This window comes from Halichoerus grypus, chromosome 1 (genome assembly GCF_964656455.1).
Source record: "Halichoerus grypus chromosome 1, mHalGry1.hap1.1, whole genome shotgun sequence".
NCBI lineage: Eukaryota > Metazoa > Chordata > Mammalia > Carnivora > Phocidae > Halichoerus > Halichoerus grypus.
In genome coordinates, this window is record NC_135712.1 from 213764598 (window position 1) to 213781612 (window position 17015).

The 17015-nt window shown below is 57.4% G+C and overlaps 1 protein-coding gene across 10 annotated transcripts; it reads left to right on the forward strand.

Moving 5' to 3' along the window:
* The first annotated feature begins 8786 nt into the window (after positions 1–8786).
* MATK (megakaryocyte-associated tyrosine kinase) lies at positions 8787–16586 on the forward strand. Of its 10 annotated transcripts, none has more exons than XM_078057459.1 (14): positions 10257–10277; positions 10362–10421; positions 11014–11073; positions 11430–11543; positions 11654–11769; positions 11859–12117; positions 12567–12660; positions 13939–14004; positions 14769–14868; positions 14958–15042; positions 15130–15203; positions 15344–15539; positions 15958–16044; positions 16138–16586. In XM_078057459.1, the coding sequence occupies exons 1-14, from the start codon at positions 10272–10274 to the stop codon at positions 16375–16377; spliced, it is 1557 nt and encodes a 518-aa protein (XP_077913585.1). In that variant the 5' UTR covers positions 10257–10271; the 3' UTR covers positions 16378–16586. The 10 variants fall into 10 exon arrangements, with proteins under 10 accessions (XP_035971957.1, XP_077913605.1, XP_077913600.1 ...); XM_078057463.1 differs by having other exon boundaries at positions 14958–15033; XM_078057466.1 differs by having other exon boundaries at positions 13939–13992.
* Positions 16587–17015: the final 429 nt, after the last annotated feature.

The following is a 17015-nucleotide window of genomic DNA, read 5'->3' on the forward strand; positions in this document are numbered from 1 at the left end:
AAAACCCAGCGCGTCCCTGGTCCGAAACAAGTCCCACCCGGGGGTAGAGGGAGCGTCTCCCAAGGCTTGGCCGCTCCGGCCGGCCTGGGTGGGGAATGCCGCCTCCGCGTTCTCCCTGGGCCGCCTGAGAGTTGGGCTGCCGGGGCGAGAAGATGTTTCAGGGAAGCAGATGCGGACAAGCCTGAGGACCCGCGTTTCTCCTGCAGTGGAGAAGGCAGCCTGGCTCGGGGGAGTGGGGCCCGTTTATGTCTGCTCGAGTTCTGCCAAAAGAAAAAAAAAAAAGGTATTGGGAAACATGGGGTATTTGCACCCATCCACAGCGGCCAAAGGGTGGACACGACCCACGTGCCCATCAACAGGTGAATGGATAAACAGTGCGGTCCATCCACGCGCGGGAACACGATCCAGCCTTAGGAAGGAAGGGACCCTGACACCTGACACGACTCGGAGGGACCCCGAGGACACCGTGCTCAGTGAGAGGAGCCAGACCCAGAAGGACACATCCCGCAGGAGGACCCCACTCCCAGGAGGTCCCCAGAGGAGTCCCGTCCACACAGAACGGAGAGGGTGGGAGCCGGGGCTGGGGTGGGGGTGGGGAGTCCGTGCTTCATGGGGACAGAGTCTCCGTGTGGAGAGATGGAAAGTTCTGGAAATGGAGGGTCGGGTGGCTGCAGGACGGTGTGAATGTGCTTCATGCCGCTGAGCTGTGCACTTAGAGATGGTTATGATGGTGAAGTTGGTGAGTTTTAGGTCTGCTTTACACTGAAGAGCTTGAGTGCATTGGGTTTTCCCATTACACAGAACTTGGGAGTTTCAGAACAACGAAGAGTGGAATGAAGTGGACCACTGCGAACACCCCGTTTCCTTCCTTTCCTGTCTCTCATGCTCTCTCGGTTGCAGAGAGGCTCCTTATATCATTGTAATTCCTGCTGTTCTTCACTTGACGTCGTCACAACTTGAATTTCTCAGGTGTTTTCAGTGTGCTCTGATCCTTTGCCTAATTTAATACTTCTGTAGACCTTACAACATATTTTTTTAAATGTGGTAATGTGCACATAATATAAAACTTATCGCTACATTTCAAAGTGTACAACTCAGTGGTTTTTGGTATTTTTGCGGATGTGCACAAACATCACCACCATCTCATTCCGGAACATTCCGTCACCCCAAAAAGAAGCCTTGCTCCCATCAGTAGTCACCCTCACTCCCCTCCCCGGGCCCCCACGAGCCCCCTTCCCGTCCGTGGATGAGCCTGTTCTGGACGTGTCACCCACGTGGACTCACACCCCGTGTGGCTTCTGTGTCTGGTTCCCTCCCTGAGCGTCGTGGGCTCGGGGTCCATCCCTGGGGCAGCGCGTGTGGGCGCCTCGTTCCTGTTCGAGGCTGATATTCCCATGTGTGGATGGACCACATCTTGTTATCCACTCATCCACGGATGGACATTTGGGCTGTTTCCAATTTTGGCTACTAGGAAGAGATGTAGTTTTTAACAGACGCATAATATTCCATAAAACAAACGTACCCTAATCTGCTTAACCATCCCCTACTGTTGGACACTTAGATTGTTTTCAAATTATAAATGACAGCGTGGCAAACACCTTCTTGTACAGTTGGGGTTCTGTCTCTTCCATAGATGTCCAAAAATGAAACTTCTCGATCAAAGGGCACGAGCATTTTAAGGCATCTGAAACATCCATGTGCAAGATTACGTTCCATCAGAGCTTTGCCAGTCTCCCTCTCATTGTAAATGAAGGAGCCCCATCCTCTGCCCCCAAATCAGGACTGTGTTTTCTCATTTCCAAAGTATTTTTCTTCACATGGACAGAAGTGTAACAGTTCGGTTTCCTTCTGTGATGTCTTCTATTACACTGCTGTTCTTCCATTTTCTCAATTACTCAACACGTGCTTATGGAACACCTATCGTGCGCCATGGGCCGTCACTCATGTGGCTTCCGCATGTCTACCGTCAAAAGTGTGGAAATGTATTCAATATTCGATCAGCAAGCACTCAGCACCTTCCTTGGGAGGACCCAAAGATGAACCAGAAGCTGTCACTTCATGCATGAGGGTGACTCCAGGCTCTAGTCTCAGCATGGTCCTTGAACATATTAGCTGTGGGGGTCTCAGGACAGCTCACTTCGACTTCCTGAGCCTCTATAAAGCCGAATCATAACTGATAGCACCAACCTTTTGGAGCTGGGGGAGAACTCAGTAATAAAATGCATTTTTTCACACTTGCTGCACAGAAAGTTTCCACCTCAGGGACACAGGTGTGGTGGAAGGCAGGTGTGAAGGTGGAAACTGGCAATCGAGAAGAAAGTCACACATGGAACAAGCGGCCCCTTCAGCTTCCAGAGCAGATATTGCTGGTGTTTGGGGCTCCCTCACAATGGCCAGTGCCTCATACTCAACCCAGAGTGAAGCCACCCCAAGGGCGGGGGGCCTCTGGCTAGCTCTGCAGCACGTGCCTCATAAATTCTAGCTAGTGAGAGACTAAAACCCAAAAAGAGAAGAAAAAAGTAACTTGCTGGAGGAAAGAGACAAAGAGAACAGAAGAAAGCAGTTGGAGAGAAACCCTTCTGCAGGTTATCCTCGGAGAGCTTGTAGAAGACACAGTGGCCAGGAAGCAGCTCTACATTTGCCTTTTGAAAAAAGAACATTCAGGGGTGCCCGGCTGGCTCAGTTGGTGGACCCTGCGACTCTTGATCTCAGGGAAGTGAGTTCAAGCCCCACGTTGGGTGTAGAGATGACTTTAAAATAAAAATCTCTAAAAAAAAAGAAAGAAGGAAGGAAAAAGAACATTCAAAGAACTAGAAAGAGCCCTTGGAAATTAAAAACCTGATAGTCAAAATGGAAATGTTGACAGGCTTGGAAGAAAAAGTAGAATGAGAAGACAAAAAGAAAAAGGCGGGCAAGAAAATGAGAAGATCAACCCAGGAAGCCCAATATATGACAGAGAAAAGACACCAAAGTGGAAGAAATCACCAGGGATGTCATTTAAGAAAGTTTGCCAGGAATGGAAGGCATGACAGCCCAATAACTGCCCAGCACAACAGGTTAAAAAAAAAAGACCCACACCAAAACCACACTTTGAAAGTGCAGGATGTGGTGAATGAGAAGACTCTACAAGTATCCGAAGAGAGAGAAAACAACGTGACAAGAAGACAATGAGGAAACAGGATAGCTTTGGGTTGTTCAAATGCCCAAGACTGGAAGCTGGAAGACACAAGGCAAGGGAAATTAGCCACCACCCAGCACAGCGTCCTCAGCCAGACCACCAATCTCACAGGAGAGTGGAAGGAAAATACCTTCTCTGGAAATGCCTAGAAGGTGCGCATTCCCAAAACGAGGGCACAGACCAAAAAACAGGGAAGCCTGGACCCCAGAAACAGGAGCTACATCCCAGGAATCCCCAGGTGCTGAAAAAGTGAAAGGCCAGGGGTACAGCTGGGCTGCAGCTGGCCCTGAGTGGAGAAGTTCGTTCCATTGGCAAGGCTGGAGGAAAGAGAATTCATAGATACACAAAACAAAGGCAATTACTAACTTCAGGAAAATAACAAAACAAGTCCTAGAAAATAAAAGTGTTCCATAGTGTACACTGCTCCACTGTAAACAATTTACATAGTAACATAAGGGTCTACTATGTGCCAGGCTCCAGAGATAAATGATTGACCAAGCCAGAGACAGTCCCTGCCCTTGCTCATGGAATATATGTTTTGTCAAGGGGGCCAAGGCAAGTCAGGAGGGCAATCAACAAGAATGAGTAAGACAGGGTCACAGGCAGTGATGTGGGCTCAGATGGTGGGTGGCCATTATGGGTGGTCAGTAAGGGTCTCTTGGAGGAGCCAGAAATGCTGAGAAGGAGCCAATCTTGAGAGGAGCCGGGAAAAGCAAATGCTAGGAGGAGGCTGGGCAACACCTGGAACATTCAAGGAACAGCAGGAGGAGGCAGAGGAGGTGGTAGCGAGCCAGCCAAGGGAAGTGGAAGGAGCTGAGAGCAGGAAGTGACAGCAGCCAGACCCAGCTGGTGATGGGCCATGGTGAGGAGCTTGGGTAAATCCTAAGCAGGGTGGAGCCACGGAAAGATTTTAAGCCAAGAAGTGACACACAGACCCAGTTTACACGTGTTGAACCTGCAAGCATCGTTGGGAAATGACAGACCCAGCTCCACCTATAGAACAAGGAAGACAAGGTGAGGGATGTTGAGGGAGAGCAGATAGGCTCTCCCACCAAAGGCAGACCACTCCTGGCACCCTAAAGCAGTCGCTTTGAGAAGCCCTTCATTCAGTGAGTGGAGAATGGCCCATCAGACCATGTCTCCAGTTGAGCGATGCAGCAGTTTTCCTCGAAAGAGCAGAGTGTTCCTCCACCGAATCCCCAAATCCCCTGGCAGGGAGGAGAAAGCTAAATTTAAAGGTGTACTAATTGGGGCAGTCTGATCTGGCCGCGTTCTCCAGCGGAGGATCCACTGGGCCCCCGGCAGCTCAGCTGTTCCCACATCTGGCTGCCGCTGGCCTGCCTCACCCACCCTCTATAAAATTCTTTGGGGGTCTGTCATATGCCCAACATCTTGCTGTGCAGCATGTGGGCCCTGGAGCCTGAGAGACCTGGGTTAAAAGTGAAGCCTGCCACTTCCTGTGTCTTGGGGTGAGCCAGAGAACCCTCTGAACCTCAGTTTTCACATCTGTGGAATGGGTACAATGAAAGTGCTCCATTCACACATGTCAGTCACTGCTCATTACCTCTCCCTTCCCCAATATTCATTGGCTTAAAAAATATGTTCCAAGCATCTCCTGTGTGCCAGGTATACGGAGGCCACAGCAATGAATGACACTGTCCAAAATCTCTGCCCTTGGGAAGCTGATGTTCTAGAGAGGATGCAGCCAGTAAACAAGAAAAAGAAGTGAAATGTATGGTCAGTTAGACCATGGTAGCTCTCCAGAGCTACAAGGGAAAGTGATAGGAAGTGTCAGCAGGTTGAAATATTCTGTAGGGTGCTGGGATGTTGGGTAGGTCTGGGGAAGTGTCCCAGGCAGAAGGCACAACTGATGCAAAGGCCCTGAGGTGAGAACAGGTCTGGGAGCTTTGAGGAAGCTTCCTTGGCCCCTGCTGTAAAGATTACATTTCCCAGCTTCCCCTGCCACTAAATTTGGCCATATGGCTAAGTTCCATCCAATGGAATGAAGCAAAGGTGTCACATGCATCTTCCAGGAAGAGTTCTTAAAGGGAAGAGGTGTACCTTTTTCTCCAACTTCCTGTTTCCTGTTGGCTGGAATGCACATGGGAGGGCTGGAGCTTCAGCAGCCATCCTAGCTCAAGAGATGGAAGTTCCTGCGCTGAGAAAGGCAGAGCAGCAAGAAGGCAGGAGCCTTGGTTCCTGACATTGCCCAGGAGTACATCCCTCAGAGATGAATTTCTATCTAATTCAAGCCTCTAGCACTTGGGGTCTTCCATCCCTGTGTGCCAATCCTACTAACTGATACATTATGTAAAGTGCATTGTTACAGGACTCCGTCTGTTCATTGCCTACATTGATTTGCATCCATATCAGTGAAGAAGAATAAGAAATGTGCCCTGCCTTTGAGAAGTTTACAACCCTGTTGAGTGAGTCCACACACCTGATTTATAGCCCCAGCCAACTGTGTGACCATAGACTAGTCGCTTTGCCTCTTGGGAACTCAGCTGCTCAATTCTAAAACAAGAGGATTGGCTCCCCTCAAATCGCCAAATCCCCCCAAAGGAGAGGATTTGGCTCCCCCCAAATCCTCCGTGGGCAGGAGTGTGGAGAACGGGGGGTGGGGGTTATACAAATCGCAACAGCCAAAATAGGAAAAAGGTAGGAAGTGAAGAACAGTGAGCTTTGAATAAATAAGGAGAGGCATTCAAGAGAGAAGGGAAGTGGGCCCAAGGGAGGTGGGTCCCTCACGGTTTTTCTGTTGCATGTGACGGAAGATAGCACCAAAAGACCCAATGGATGGAACGCAGATTTATCGGATCTTGAAAGGGGATGCCCAGGAGATCCCTAGCTGCGTTTAGGGTCATCTAATCTGACTCACCAATTGCTCGTCCTAGAGTCTGTTCATTTCAACCCCCCACTTCTGGCCCCATTTTCAGTATTAGGAATCTTTTTGCTTGCGAGTGGCGGAAGCCCCGTTCAGAAGCAACCAAAAACCAACTAGTGGCTTCCAACACTAGTCACAGCACGAACCCGAGGCGTAATTGCATCCGAAGTTTTGAATTCTTCCTGCAGGATTCAATCCCTGCTTTCTAGTTGACGTAGGAAGGATGTTAGAGTTCGATGCCAAAGGCCAAGAAGGAATTCTTGAGACGTCTTTGGTGCAAAAAGGTGGTTTTTATTAAAGCACAGGGATAGGACCTGGGGGCACAAAGAGCTGCTCTGGGGTCTTGAGGAGCGGCCCATTACATACTTTCAGATTGGGAGGGGGTTAGGGAGAGTGTAAGCCTCCCAGGTGTTTTGGAAACAAGGCTTCCAGGATCCTGAGGGGGTAGCTATTGTTGGGAAAGGTCATTTATTACTGTTTAGTAAACCCTCAGTCATGAGACCCTTCAGACGTATATGAAGTGGGTCTGTGGGTTGGTAAGTATGCTTGGGGGATGATTGCCAACATGTATCTTGGGGGGTAGAGATAAAGGAAGTTTCCAAAGGAATTTTTATATGTTAGAGTAGGCTTACAGGATCCTGGGGATCTGGCTAAGATTGCCTTTTGCCCTTAGCAAAGTATTAACATCAAGGCAGCTGAGTCCCTAGAGGAAGGTCACTCTGCCTGTTTGAAGGACTTGTCAGTGGGCTGTAGGTAGTAAGGAAATTTAATAATTTTTCTTCTGCCTTTGCTTCCCACATCATTGGGACTGGCTTCCTTCCCAGGCAGGCTGATGGGCTTGGCCACCAAGGCCAGGTCCACAGCCATCACACAGTGAGACAAGAGAGCTGGTGCCTGCCTCGAGGAGTCTTTGCAGGACATAGAAGCAGGGCCTGGCTCCGAGAAGGATGGGGCATCCAGGGAGGCTTCATAAAAATGGTGCCAGTTGAGCTGGGCGTGGGCTGGAAGATGCCGGATGGACAAGGCGGAAGGGCATTCCAGGCAGAAGGGACAGCCAGCCCAAAAGGATGCAAGCTTCTGCCGTTCAGAGGTGCCAGACCATTGGGTGCTTTGTGGGAGCAGAAGGAGATGAGGCTAGGGAAGCCAGTTGTTAGCCGAACGGGAAGAGCTCGGATGGCCGGACTGAGCGTTTTAGGCAGCGGGGAGCTACGGAAGGATTTAGTGCCGGGGAGGGCCACAGTCACATTTTCATCCTTAGCCATGCAGTGGAAGGTGAATGGTAGCAAGGAGAAAAACTGGAGGCAGCTGGGGAACCAGGGAGGGGCTCCTGTGTTACCAGCCTGCACCAGGTGGGTAGCCTGGTGCGTCAGAGAATTTCTGGAATCAAGTCAACAGGACAGAAATCTGGAGGGTGAGGAGCCCAGGGCTGGGTCGTTCTGGAATCTAGTCTGATGGTGTGGCTACCAACCGGCTTCAGGCTGGTAGAAGGAAGGGGCTAGTCCCCCCTGCGCCCGGCAGGAGGAGGAGAAACTGGGGTTGCCACCTCTGGGGACTGCAAGACCCATCCAGTCTTTGAGATTCAAAGTGGCCAATTCTTGAATGCCTTCAGGAGTGGGGAGTTCACTCCTTCTGTAGCTCTGACCCAAATAAACCATGGACTCAAACCTATCTCCCTAGAGTCCGGTACAGCTCAGTGCCCCATGCCCATATGCTGGGGGGGGGGTTGCTGCACCCCAGGTTAGCCCTTGGAGATTTGAGAACCTGGCACTATCCACCTGAAGTCTGTCCCTCTCCAATCTCAGCTCCTGTGGTTCCTCTCTGATCCCTCCATCTGGGGTAGGGCCTTCCAGAGTGTGGGACAAGGATCCCTGGGGTCTTGGGGAAGACGTAGGTATTACTCAGACACTAAGTATTGATTCACAGGGGGAGCAAGCCAGCCCCTTTAACCCTCTCCCCATCTCCCTGACTCTATCAAGGAGAAAGGCTCCCTGGGGTGCTCGAGCCTCTTAGGGTCTTACACACAGGCTCCTGTCCTTGCTGAGCAGAGAGCAGGCAGGCCTCCTTCGTGGGACCTCTGGCTGCAGTCTCTGGTCTGAATCTACTGGTGTTACTGGGTTTCCTGTGGCTATTTTCATGTTTCTATTTCAGGCAAGTGATGATGGTTTGCCATATATGGTGGCCCCGTGACCCAACTGAATGCTGGCTGCAGGGTCCCCAGCTCTGGATCCACAGCAGTGCCCGAGGCTGGGAGGTGTGGCCGTACCCCGGGACTCTCCCACAGCCGAGCCCGGGGAGCCTGGGGACCCCGCTTAGCAGGAATATGCTGGGGCATCCTCCCTGCCAACATTACCACTTACAGTGAATTACACCACCTTGAAGGAAAGCGGTCTTCTCCCTCCCTCTCCCCCTGCCTACTGCCCTCGCTGGGGATAACCCTAGGGCTGTTTGGAGGGTCCCCTTCTGGAACTTTCCCCGTGTGCTTATTCTCTCCTGTATAACACAAAAGGATGGTGCGGGTTGGGTTGAGTCACGTGGTGGTGGTGGTGGTTTTCGACAACTGTTGATTCTAGAACCTTGATACATACAATTTCCTAGTTTTTGTTCTAGAATATTCCATAATTGGGATGTTTTTACAATTTTGTAACTGGGCCTCTATTCTGAGAAATCACATGATGCTTGGAGCATAGACACTTAGCCTTTTGGGCTGACAGAAGACTAAAACAGGACTCAGGCTCCCTGGGCATCCTGGCTCATCACCCTCCTCCGATGAGCGCCATCCTTGTCCAACAGACTCATCCCCTAGAAGCGGAGCGATTGCTGGGCCCAGTGCGGAGCTCAGCAAATGCTCGTCAAACCGGTGTCTGAGGCTGAAGCCCGCGCTGCCGGCCCTGCGGAGGAGGAACCCCCGGCCCAGCTGGGATGACCCTGGGCAGGCTCCACCAGGAGGCCTCCGGTTCCACAGGACCTTTTCTCCGGAGCCCCAATATCCCCCTAATGTTGCCGAGGATCCTAACGATACTGATGACCAATGACATTTTTGAGCACTTTGCGCTAGACGCCAACAGCCCTCTCGGCAGAGGAGGTGAGCGAGGAGGGCGTTGGAATCCCAGTCCGAAGGGTCCATTGCACAGTCTGGGCTCTGCGGCTTGCTTATCTCCCCAAACGGGCAGCTCACTCTCCCTATCCCCCCCCAACTCCCCCGCCCCGTGCGCGGCACCCACTCCGCGCTCCAAGGCCTCCGTTTCCCCGGGTGGGCGGGGTGCGCCCCGCGGCACCGGGCCCGGGAGTGGCGTGGAGCAGGCGAGCGCCCCGGCCCCCGCCCGGGCGGTGCGGGAGGCGCCGGGGGCCTCAGGGGCGGGGCGGGGAGGGGCCGGCGGCGGCGGCGGCGGCGGCGCGCGGAGCCGACCGCAGTGCGGCCGGCGCTAGGACCTGCGGGGGCCTCCCGGGCCGCGGCGCCTCCCGCTCCCCCGCTCACCCAGCCCTCCTCCCCCCCACCCCAAAATGAGGAAACGGAGCAACTTGTTCCAAGTTGTGCCGCCAGGGCTGCCTCGGGGTGCGCAGCCAGCGCGCGGGGGCCCTCCTGGGTGTGGGCGCGGGGCGCGGCCCGGGGGCGCCCCCTGAGCAGGTGAGCGCGGTGGCAGGGGGGTGAGGGGAGAGACCGCGGGGCAGTGGCGGGGTGTGGGGGGGAACCCCGAGGCCTCCGGGGGCGTCCCGGGCGTGCGGCAGAGGGGCCGGCGTGAGCGCGAGTGTGCGCGTCCGGCGTGCGCGGCGGGTACGCGGCTGGGGGAGCGGGTGGTTAGAGGCGATCGGGCGCAGGGTGGGGGTATTTTTCTGGGTGCGAGTGTGCGCGTCTGCAAGCTCCCGGGTGTGTGTATCCGCGCGTCCACGTGGAGGGATGTTCGCGTGTGGCCGAGATGCGTGTGCGCGGCCCTGCGTGTAGCTCTGCGTGCCCTGGTGGCCCAGTGTCTGGCGCCCAGCGTCTGGCGCCCAGGTGTTCAAGTGTGGGTCTGTGTGTGTTGGGGGGGGACAGGTACACACATTTCTGGCCGTCTGAGAGTCTGTGCGTGTGCACCCATGTGTAGAAGTGTACACATCTGTCTCTAGGTGAACGTGCTTTTGCTTGCATACCCGCGTGCCTGTGGGTACCTGTGTCCACCTGTGTCCAAGCCCCATGTGTTTCTGTGTGTGCTCGTGTGTACATGGATCAGTATGCGTGTGAGTACTCATGGGGCTGGGGATTTATGGGGGGCAATACTGGAGGGGCAGAGGCTCATCCCCCCAACCATTCCCACTGCCCAGCCACCTGCTGTGGGGTCCAAGGAGGAGAAAAGGGGTGGAAAAGACCCTTCCCCAGCAGCAGTAAGAGACCGCATGTCTATCCTAGGTTGGCATTGGAATTGGGGGGCATCAGAGAGGCTCAGTTGAGGGCCAGAGAAGCCCAGCAGGGCTGCATGCCCCCTCCCCCCACCCCCTCCCAGCCCCACCCTAGGTTCAGAGATACTTGGGAATGACCTTGAATCATCCTCTGTTTCCTTGCCCTGCCCCTGCCCACTTACCAGAAAAGAGGAACCAAGCTCAGTTAGGTGGCACCATGTTTCCCACCCACTGCGGGGCTGCTGGAGAGCCTGAGCCAGGCGCTCCACCCCTCCCCACCCTATGGCCACTTGCTCTGTGCCCACCTTGTGCATCCGTTGCCCTTCCGGGACAATGGCGGGGCTAGACTCTGGTTTCCTCACTGATGTTCCATGGCTGCAACTCTGATAAGGAACTCCTGTGGGTAAAGACCACCTCCCCAGAGGGGCTTGGGGAGCCACCACCTGGAACCCCCACGGGGATGCCCTCCGGTACTTGCCTCCACCTGGCCTGGGCGGAAAGTGGTTAGTTAGTAAAGGCCCCGGGCCCCAGCCTGCCTCCAATCTGGGCTCTCCAGCTGGTCTCTGCCCGCCCCCAGGTGAGCCCTCGCTTCCTCCGTGCCTGGCACCCCACGTTCATCTCAGCCAGGATGCCAACGGTGAGTACCCCCAACCCGGGTGCCTGTGTCCCGGGCCGTCCGCCACCCAGTCCACACCCGCGGGACCTCAGCCCCGTGGGGGGGGGGGGGCGCTGTACCTGTGACTCCAGCCCCCTTCAGCCAGTGCTGCACACTCTTTCACTATCACCTGATGCTACATTTCTGTCACCTTTTCTTCCTGACCTTCTGCTTTGGGCCCCTGGGTTTGCGCCTGATACTTCTGCCCAGGCTGCTCCCTCTTGATTTCTGTTCTGTGTCTGCCTTGCTGTCTTTTGCCCAATTTCCGTTTCTCTCTCTCCCTGGGCCTCCCCTTCATGCCCCTTTGCCCCTCCCCCCTCCCTCCCGCCCGGCCTCAGAGGCGCTGGGCCCCAGGCACCCAGTGCATCACCAAGTGTGAGCACACGCGCCCCAAGCCGGGAGAGCTGGCCTTCCACAAGGGCGACGTGGTCACCATCCTGGAGGCCTGTGAGGTGAGTGGCGGCCGCGGGGCCTGGGCGCGCTTGGGGAGGGGTGTCTCTGCCGGGAGCCCGGACCCCGGACCCCGCCGCCCCGCACCCACCGCCGGCTCCCTCCCCGGTAGAGTAAGAGCTGGTACCGTGCCAAGCACCACGCCAGCGGGCAGGAGGGTCTGCTGGCGGCCGGGGCGCTGCGCGAGCGAGAGGCGCTGTCGGCGGACCCCAAGCTCAGCCTCATGCCGTGAGTCTGGGGACGCCCCCCACCCCCCGGGGCCGGGCGGCAGGAGGGCCCGGGCCGCCTGGCCCAGCGTGCCCTTCCGCCGGCCGCAGGTGGTTCCACGGGAAGATCTCGGGCCAGGAGGCCGTGCAGCAGCTGCAGCCGCCCGAGGACGGGCTGTTCCTGGTGCGCGAGTCCGCGCGGCACCCCGGCGACTACGTGCTGTGCGTCAGCTTCGGCCGGGACGTCATCCACTACCGCGTGCTGCACCGCGACGGCCGCCTGACCATCGACGAGGCCGTGTGCTTCTGCAACCTCATGGACATGGTGGAGGTGCGGCCGCCGCCGGGCCTGGCGCCCCAGAGCCGCATGGTCTGCACCGTGGAGGTGGAGGGACCCCAGCCCCCCCCATTCTGGCAACCGGGTGGGCCCGGGACACCCACCGCTGCACGCACAGTCCGGTGTGGGAAGGAGGGGCTAGTCTCCGTGGACCACCAGCCCCACAGCTGGTCTGGGTCCTCTGGGTCCACCTCTAGGGAGGGACTGGGGTGGCTCCTCTGGGGACCCCTAGGAACCTCCACGTTGACACTGATCCAGAGACCACCGCCCCACCTTCCCCAGGATCCTCCTGTTTCCTAGCCTGCATCCTTTCCGTTCCCATGGAAACCAGCCCAACTCCTCGGGTGGGAAGCAAAGCCCCCTTCTCCCCAGCTCCTGCCCACCCCCTTCAGAGAGCCTCCCCGGGGAGGGCACAGAAGGCAGGGGTTCCCTGCACCCCTGGCGGGGCTCACGGCTCCCTCTGCCCCGCCCCCACCCTGCAGCACTACAGCAAGGACAAGGGGGCCATCTGCACGAAGCTAGTGAAACCCAAGAGGAAGCAGGGCACCAAGTCGGCAGAAGAGGAGCTGGCCAAAGGTAGGGGCCCCCGCCCCTCCTCATGGGGCCCGTGGCCAAAGCCACATTGCTCGAGCATGGCTTGCTGTGCCCGGCACTGCGAGCGGAAGACCTGAAGCAGCGCTCGGGTGGGGCAGAGGTGCCCACGGACGCCCATCGGCCCACGAGGAGCGAATTCCCACACCTGCTCTGCTTCCGGGTCCCCATCATCCACCCGATCGCCTGGGCCAGAGGCCCAAGCCCGAGCCCCAGCCTAGCCTCAGACCCTCCCACTAGACCGCCTCCTCTCTGGGGAGCATTCCCCTTCCACCGGACCCCTACCTCAGTGTCCCCAGAGGTGACTTTCTATCATGAAAATTCACCCACATCACTCTCCTGCCTTCTAGAACCTTCCCTTGTGGCTGAGCCATCTTAGTTCATCTACAAGACCCTTCCTCCATGCTCCCTACTTGCCTCCTTGTTTTCCTCTCGCCTCTATGCTATTGTGCATTCTGTTCCCTCCACCCGAAGTGCCCCTCCCGCCCCTGAGTAATGAAATCCTCGATGCTCAAGGCCCCGAACAAATGCCCCCTCCCACGGCCACTCCTCCTGAACCTGATGATCGTGTCTGTCTCTCCCAGGGAAATCTGGACGTCTCGGGGATGGCCCCAAGGGGAGGCTGGTGTCCCCATGCTTGATCATAACTAAGGGCTTGTAATTTGGAGGGGGGGCTTTTGGGCAGGAAGGGGAAGGAGCCTATGGAACCTACTAGAGAGAGGACGGGAGAACATGGGCATGTTTGAGACAAGGAGTCAGGGAGGCTGGACCCCAGATGACCACTTAGAATGCTGGAAGATTCTGGAAGATTCTGGAACCTTTGCCAGAAGATTCCAGAAGCTTTACCAGTCTCCATGTCTGTTGTATTTTTTGCTGTGTGTCCTGGGTGGCCAGAGGTAAAGGACTATAAAGGGAAGAGCCCCTGGGGTATTTGGAGGGACAGTCTCCAGGTAGAAGAGAGAAGGGCAGCCCTAAAGGGTTTGCCAGCGCCACCCCCTGGACCCGATGGGGCATTCCTGGGAAGCCCTGCTGGGTCCATCCCCCACCCCGTAAGCCCCTTTCCTCAGGTCATCCTGGGGTACCCAGGCTCTGTTGCTTTCCAGCACTTGATAAGCAGGCCCAGGAGTGGGGGTCTCGGACAAGCCCTTGACCATTGCTGGGAGCAGCTGAATGTGTGCCCCTGGCCGGGGCGCTGGGGGGGACACCACCCGGCCTCTTGCCAGGTGGAGCCCGTTCCCCTCTGACCCGGTCCCCACCCCACAGCTGGCTGGTTACTGAACCTGCAACATTTGACGCTGGGTGCACGGATTGGAGAGGGTGAGTTTGGAGGTGAGTGGAGGCCTGGGTAAGAGGCTGAAGGAAGAGGGGCGTGTTCGGGTTTAGGAGTCATGAGGGGCGAGTTAATTCACACCCATGTTAGCAGCAGCTCTGTGAGGGCGGCTGACGTCGGCTCAGCAGGCACTCGGTGATCAGTGATCGTGCTCGATGCCTTCCCACCTCCAGGCCCTGTGCTCGGAATGCCACTCCCGGAAATTGTTACTTGGAAGGCTCTGGGGCTTGCTTAGGTCAGGGGTCGGCCTACCTTCTCTGTAAAGGGCCTGAGTGCACCTATTTTAGGCTTTTCAGGCCGGACGGTCTGAGTCAGTGTTCAGCTCTGCCTTTGTAGCAGGAAAGCAGCCGCAGACGCAGGTAAATGAATGGGCGGGGCCGTGTGCCAATAAAACTTTATTTGTAGACACTGAAATTGGAACTCCATGTAATTTTCATTTATTGCAAAGTAGTGTTCTTCTTTTGATTTTTTTCCAAACATTTAAAAAGGTAAAAACCGCTCAGAACTTAGGGGCCTTAACTGACTGTGCCACCCACGCGTCCCTGAACTTAAGGGCCTTGCAAAAGTGGGGTGCCCTCTGACAGGATTGGATCTGGCCCCCAAGCTGAAGTTTGCAGACCTGGGTTCAATGCTTCTCTTTGATCAGCTTGTAGGGGTGAGGGGTTTTCCAGGCCTGGGGCCCCACAGCAGTGTTGGGGTACGTGGGGGTTGGGGTAGGTGGGTGTTCCCAACTGTCTGTCCCCATACCCGTTCTCCCCCCCAGCGGTCCTGCAGGGTGAGTACCTGGGACAGAAGGTAGCCGTGAAGAACATCAAGTGCGATGTGACAGCCCAGGCCTTCCTGGATGAGACGGCGGTGATGACGTGAGTCCGGGGGCGGGGTGGGGGTGAGGAGGGCATCCCGGGGTCGGGGTCCCAGCCGTGCCTTCATGGCCCACCTGCCGGCCCCCCAGGAAGATGCAGCATAAGAACCTGGTGCGTCTACTGGGCGTCATCCTGCACCAGGGGCTCTACATCGTCATGGAGCACGTGAGCAAGGTGGGGGTGGGGCCTGAGGTGCCATCGGGGCCTGGGGGGGCCTCTGAGCAGCCTCGAGCCCCCCAGGTCCATCTCCCTCCCCCGCAGGGCAACCTGGTGAACTTTCTGCGCACACGAGGCCGGGCCCTCGTGAGCACCCCCCAGCTCCTGCAGTTTTCCTTGTGAGTGGGGCTCCGGGGGGGGCGGGGAGGGGGGCCTTCCAAGGTCAGGGGGACACTGAGGCATGGAGCAGGACAAGCCCAGCCTTGGGAGTTTGCACCCTTGCAGCCACACACCCCCTCGGGCCCTGCCCCCTCCCCAGGCACGTCGCCGAGGGCATGGAGTACCTGGAGAGCAAGAAGCTGGTGCATCGAGATCTTGCCGCCCGCAATATCCTCATTTCCGAGGACCTGGTGGCCAAGGTCAGTGACTTTGGCCTGGCCAAAGCTGAGCGGAAGGGGCTGGACTCAAGCCGGCTACCAGTCAAATGGACAGCGCCCGAGGCTCTCAAACATGGGGTGAGCCCCCTCCGCCCCTGGGACCCTTGAAGCCCCAGTTCCGCCTGCTCTGTGACCCTGGGCACATCTCTTATTCTCTCGGGACCTCTTTCAAGGGAATGGCTCTGCCACCCCAGTGAGTGCTTGGCCCACGGTCGTTCCTTTTAGCCCGCGTCTGGCCTCTCCCTTGTGTGACCCTCTCTGGGCCCCCATTTCCCCATTTCTGAAACAGACGGGCTCTGTGCTGGGGCCAAGAATAACAAGGCCCCCTCCCTGCACTGGGTCTGAGTCCCACTCGGCTGGGGGAGGCTCAGAGGGAGCAGTCTGTTGGGAGGAGACCAGAGAGTGAAGGTCAGCCCAGGGGGACTTCCTGGAGGAAGCAGGGGCTGGCGCAGAAGCCCTTCGGGGCCCCTCCTCACCCTGATCCTGGGCCCCACAGAAGTTCTCCAGCAAGTCGGATGTCTGGAGTTTCGGGGTACTTCTGTGGGAGGTGTTCTCATATGGCCGGGCTCCGTACCCCAAGATGGTGAGTGGAGTGTGCGGGGAGGCACTGGGCCCCCTGCGGGTCTGGCGACTGTGGCCCTGACCCCAGCCGTGCCGGTGTGCACTCTGCCCACAGTCGCTGAAGGAGGTGTCCGAGGCCGTGGAGAAAGGGTACCGCATGGAGCCCCCCGAGGGCTGCCCGGCCCCCATCCATGCCCTCATGGGCAGCTGCTGGGAGGCTGAGCCTGCCCGCCGGCCGCCCTTCCGAAAACTGGCAGAGAAGCTGGCCCGGGAGCTGCGCAGCGCGGGCGCCTCGGCCCCGGTGGGGGGCCAGGACGCGGACAGTTCTCCCTTGCCCCGAGGCCAGGAGCCCTGACCTTGCCCAGTGGGGCCTCGGGCCCCAGAGGAGAGAGTGGAGGGCGCGGGGTGGGGCGGGGGCCAAGGCCTGAGGAGGGTCAGGGCCGGTGAGCTGCCCATCTGGCTCGCAGCAGGGCAGGCCCTTGCGGGGGTCTCCAGGCAGCCCGTGGACACCACAGACCGGGGAGGCGAGGGATCAGCGCCTCCATAAAGCCTGGTTCCAAGGACTGTGGGTGTCTGAGTCTCTCTGCAACCCTTGGCGTCCCTCACCCCAGGGGCTTAACACCAGGGGACCCCCCCCCGCCGCCATCGCTCAGCCCAGGGCGATCCACCTGCCCGTTGTCTGCCCACTGAGGGGCCCACCCAGCCGGGATCCTGTAGCTGCCGCGGGGACACAGGTCCCCAGGGATGGAGCGAGGAGAAGCCCCAGGATCACAGCCACCCCCACGGACCTACTTACTGTATCATCCATAGTTCCCGCTGTGGCACCCCCATGGCTGCCGTATTCAACCCTTGGGGTCCCAGGCTCAGAGGACCGCGGGAGAGTGCCAGTGGCCACGGAGGCCCGAGTTCCACGCCTCCACCCCCACTGCCCGAGCCTTGCCCCTCAGGGTGGCTGTGTGGGAGCCCGGGGAGGGTCCAGTCCAGCCACCAGAC

Excerpts from the sequence above, each read along its gene's own strand:
- MATK (XM_078057459.1), top strand. Across the intron at positions 14,005-14,768 it reads TGGAGAGGGTGAGTTTGGAG|CGGTCCTGCAGGGTGAGTAC; the intron begins GTGAGTGGAGGC and ends TCTCCCCCCCAG. Across the intron at positions 15,043-15,129 it reads TCATGGAGCACGTGAGCAAG|GGCAACCTGGTGAACTTTCT; the intron begins GTGGGGGTGGGG and ends CCTCCCCCGCAG.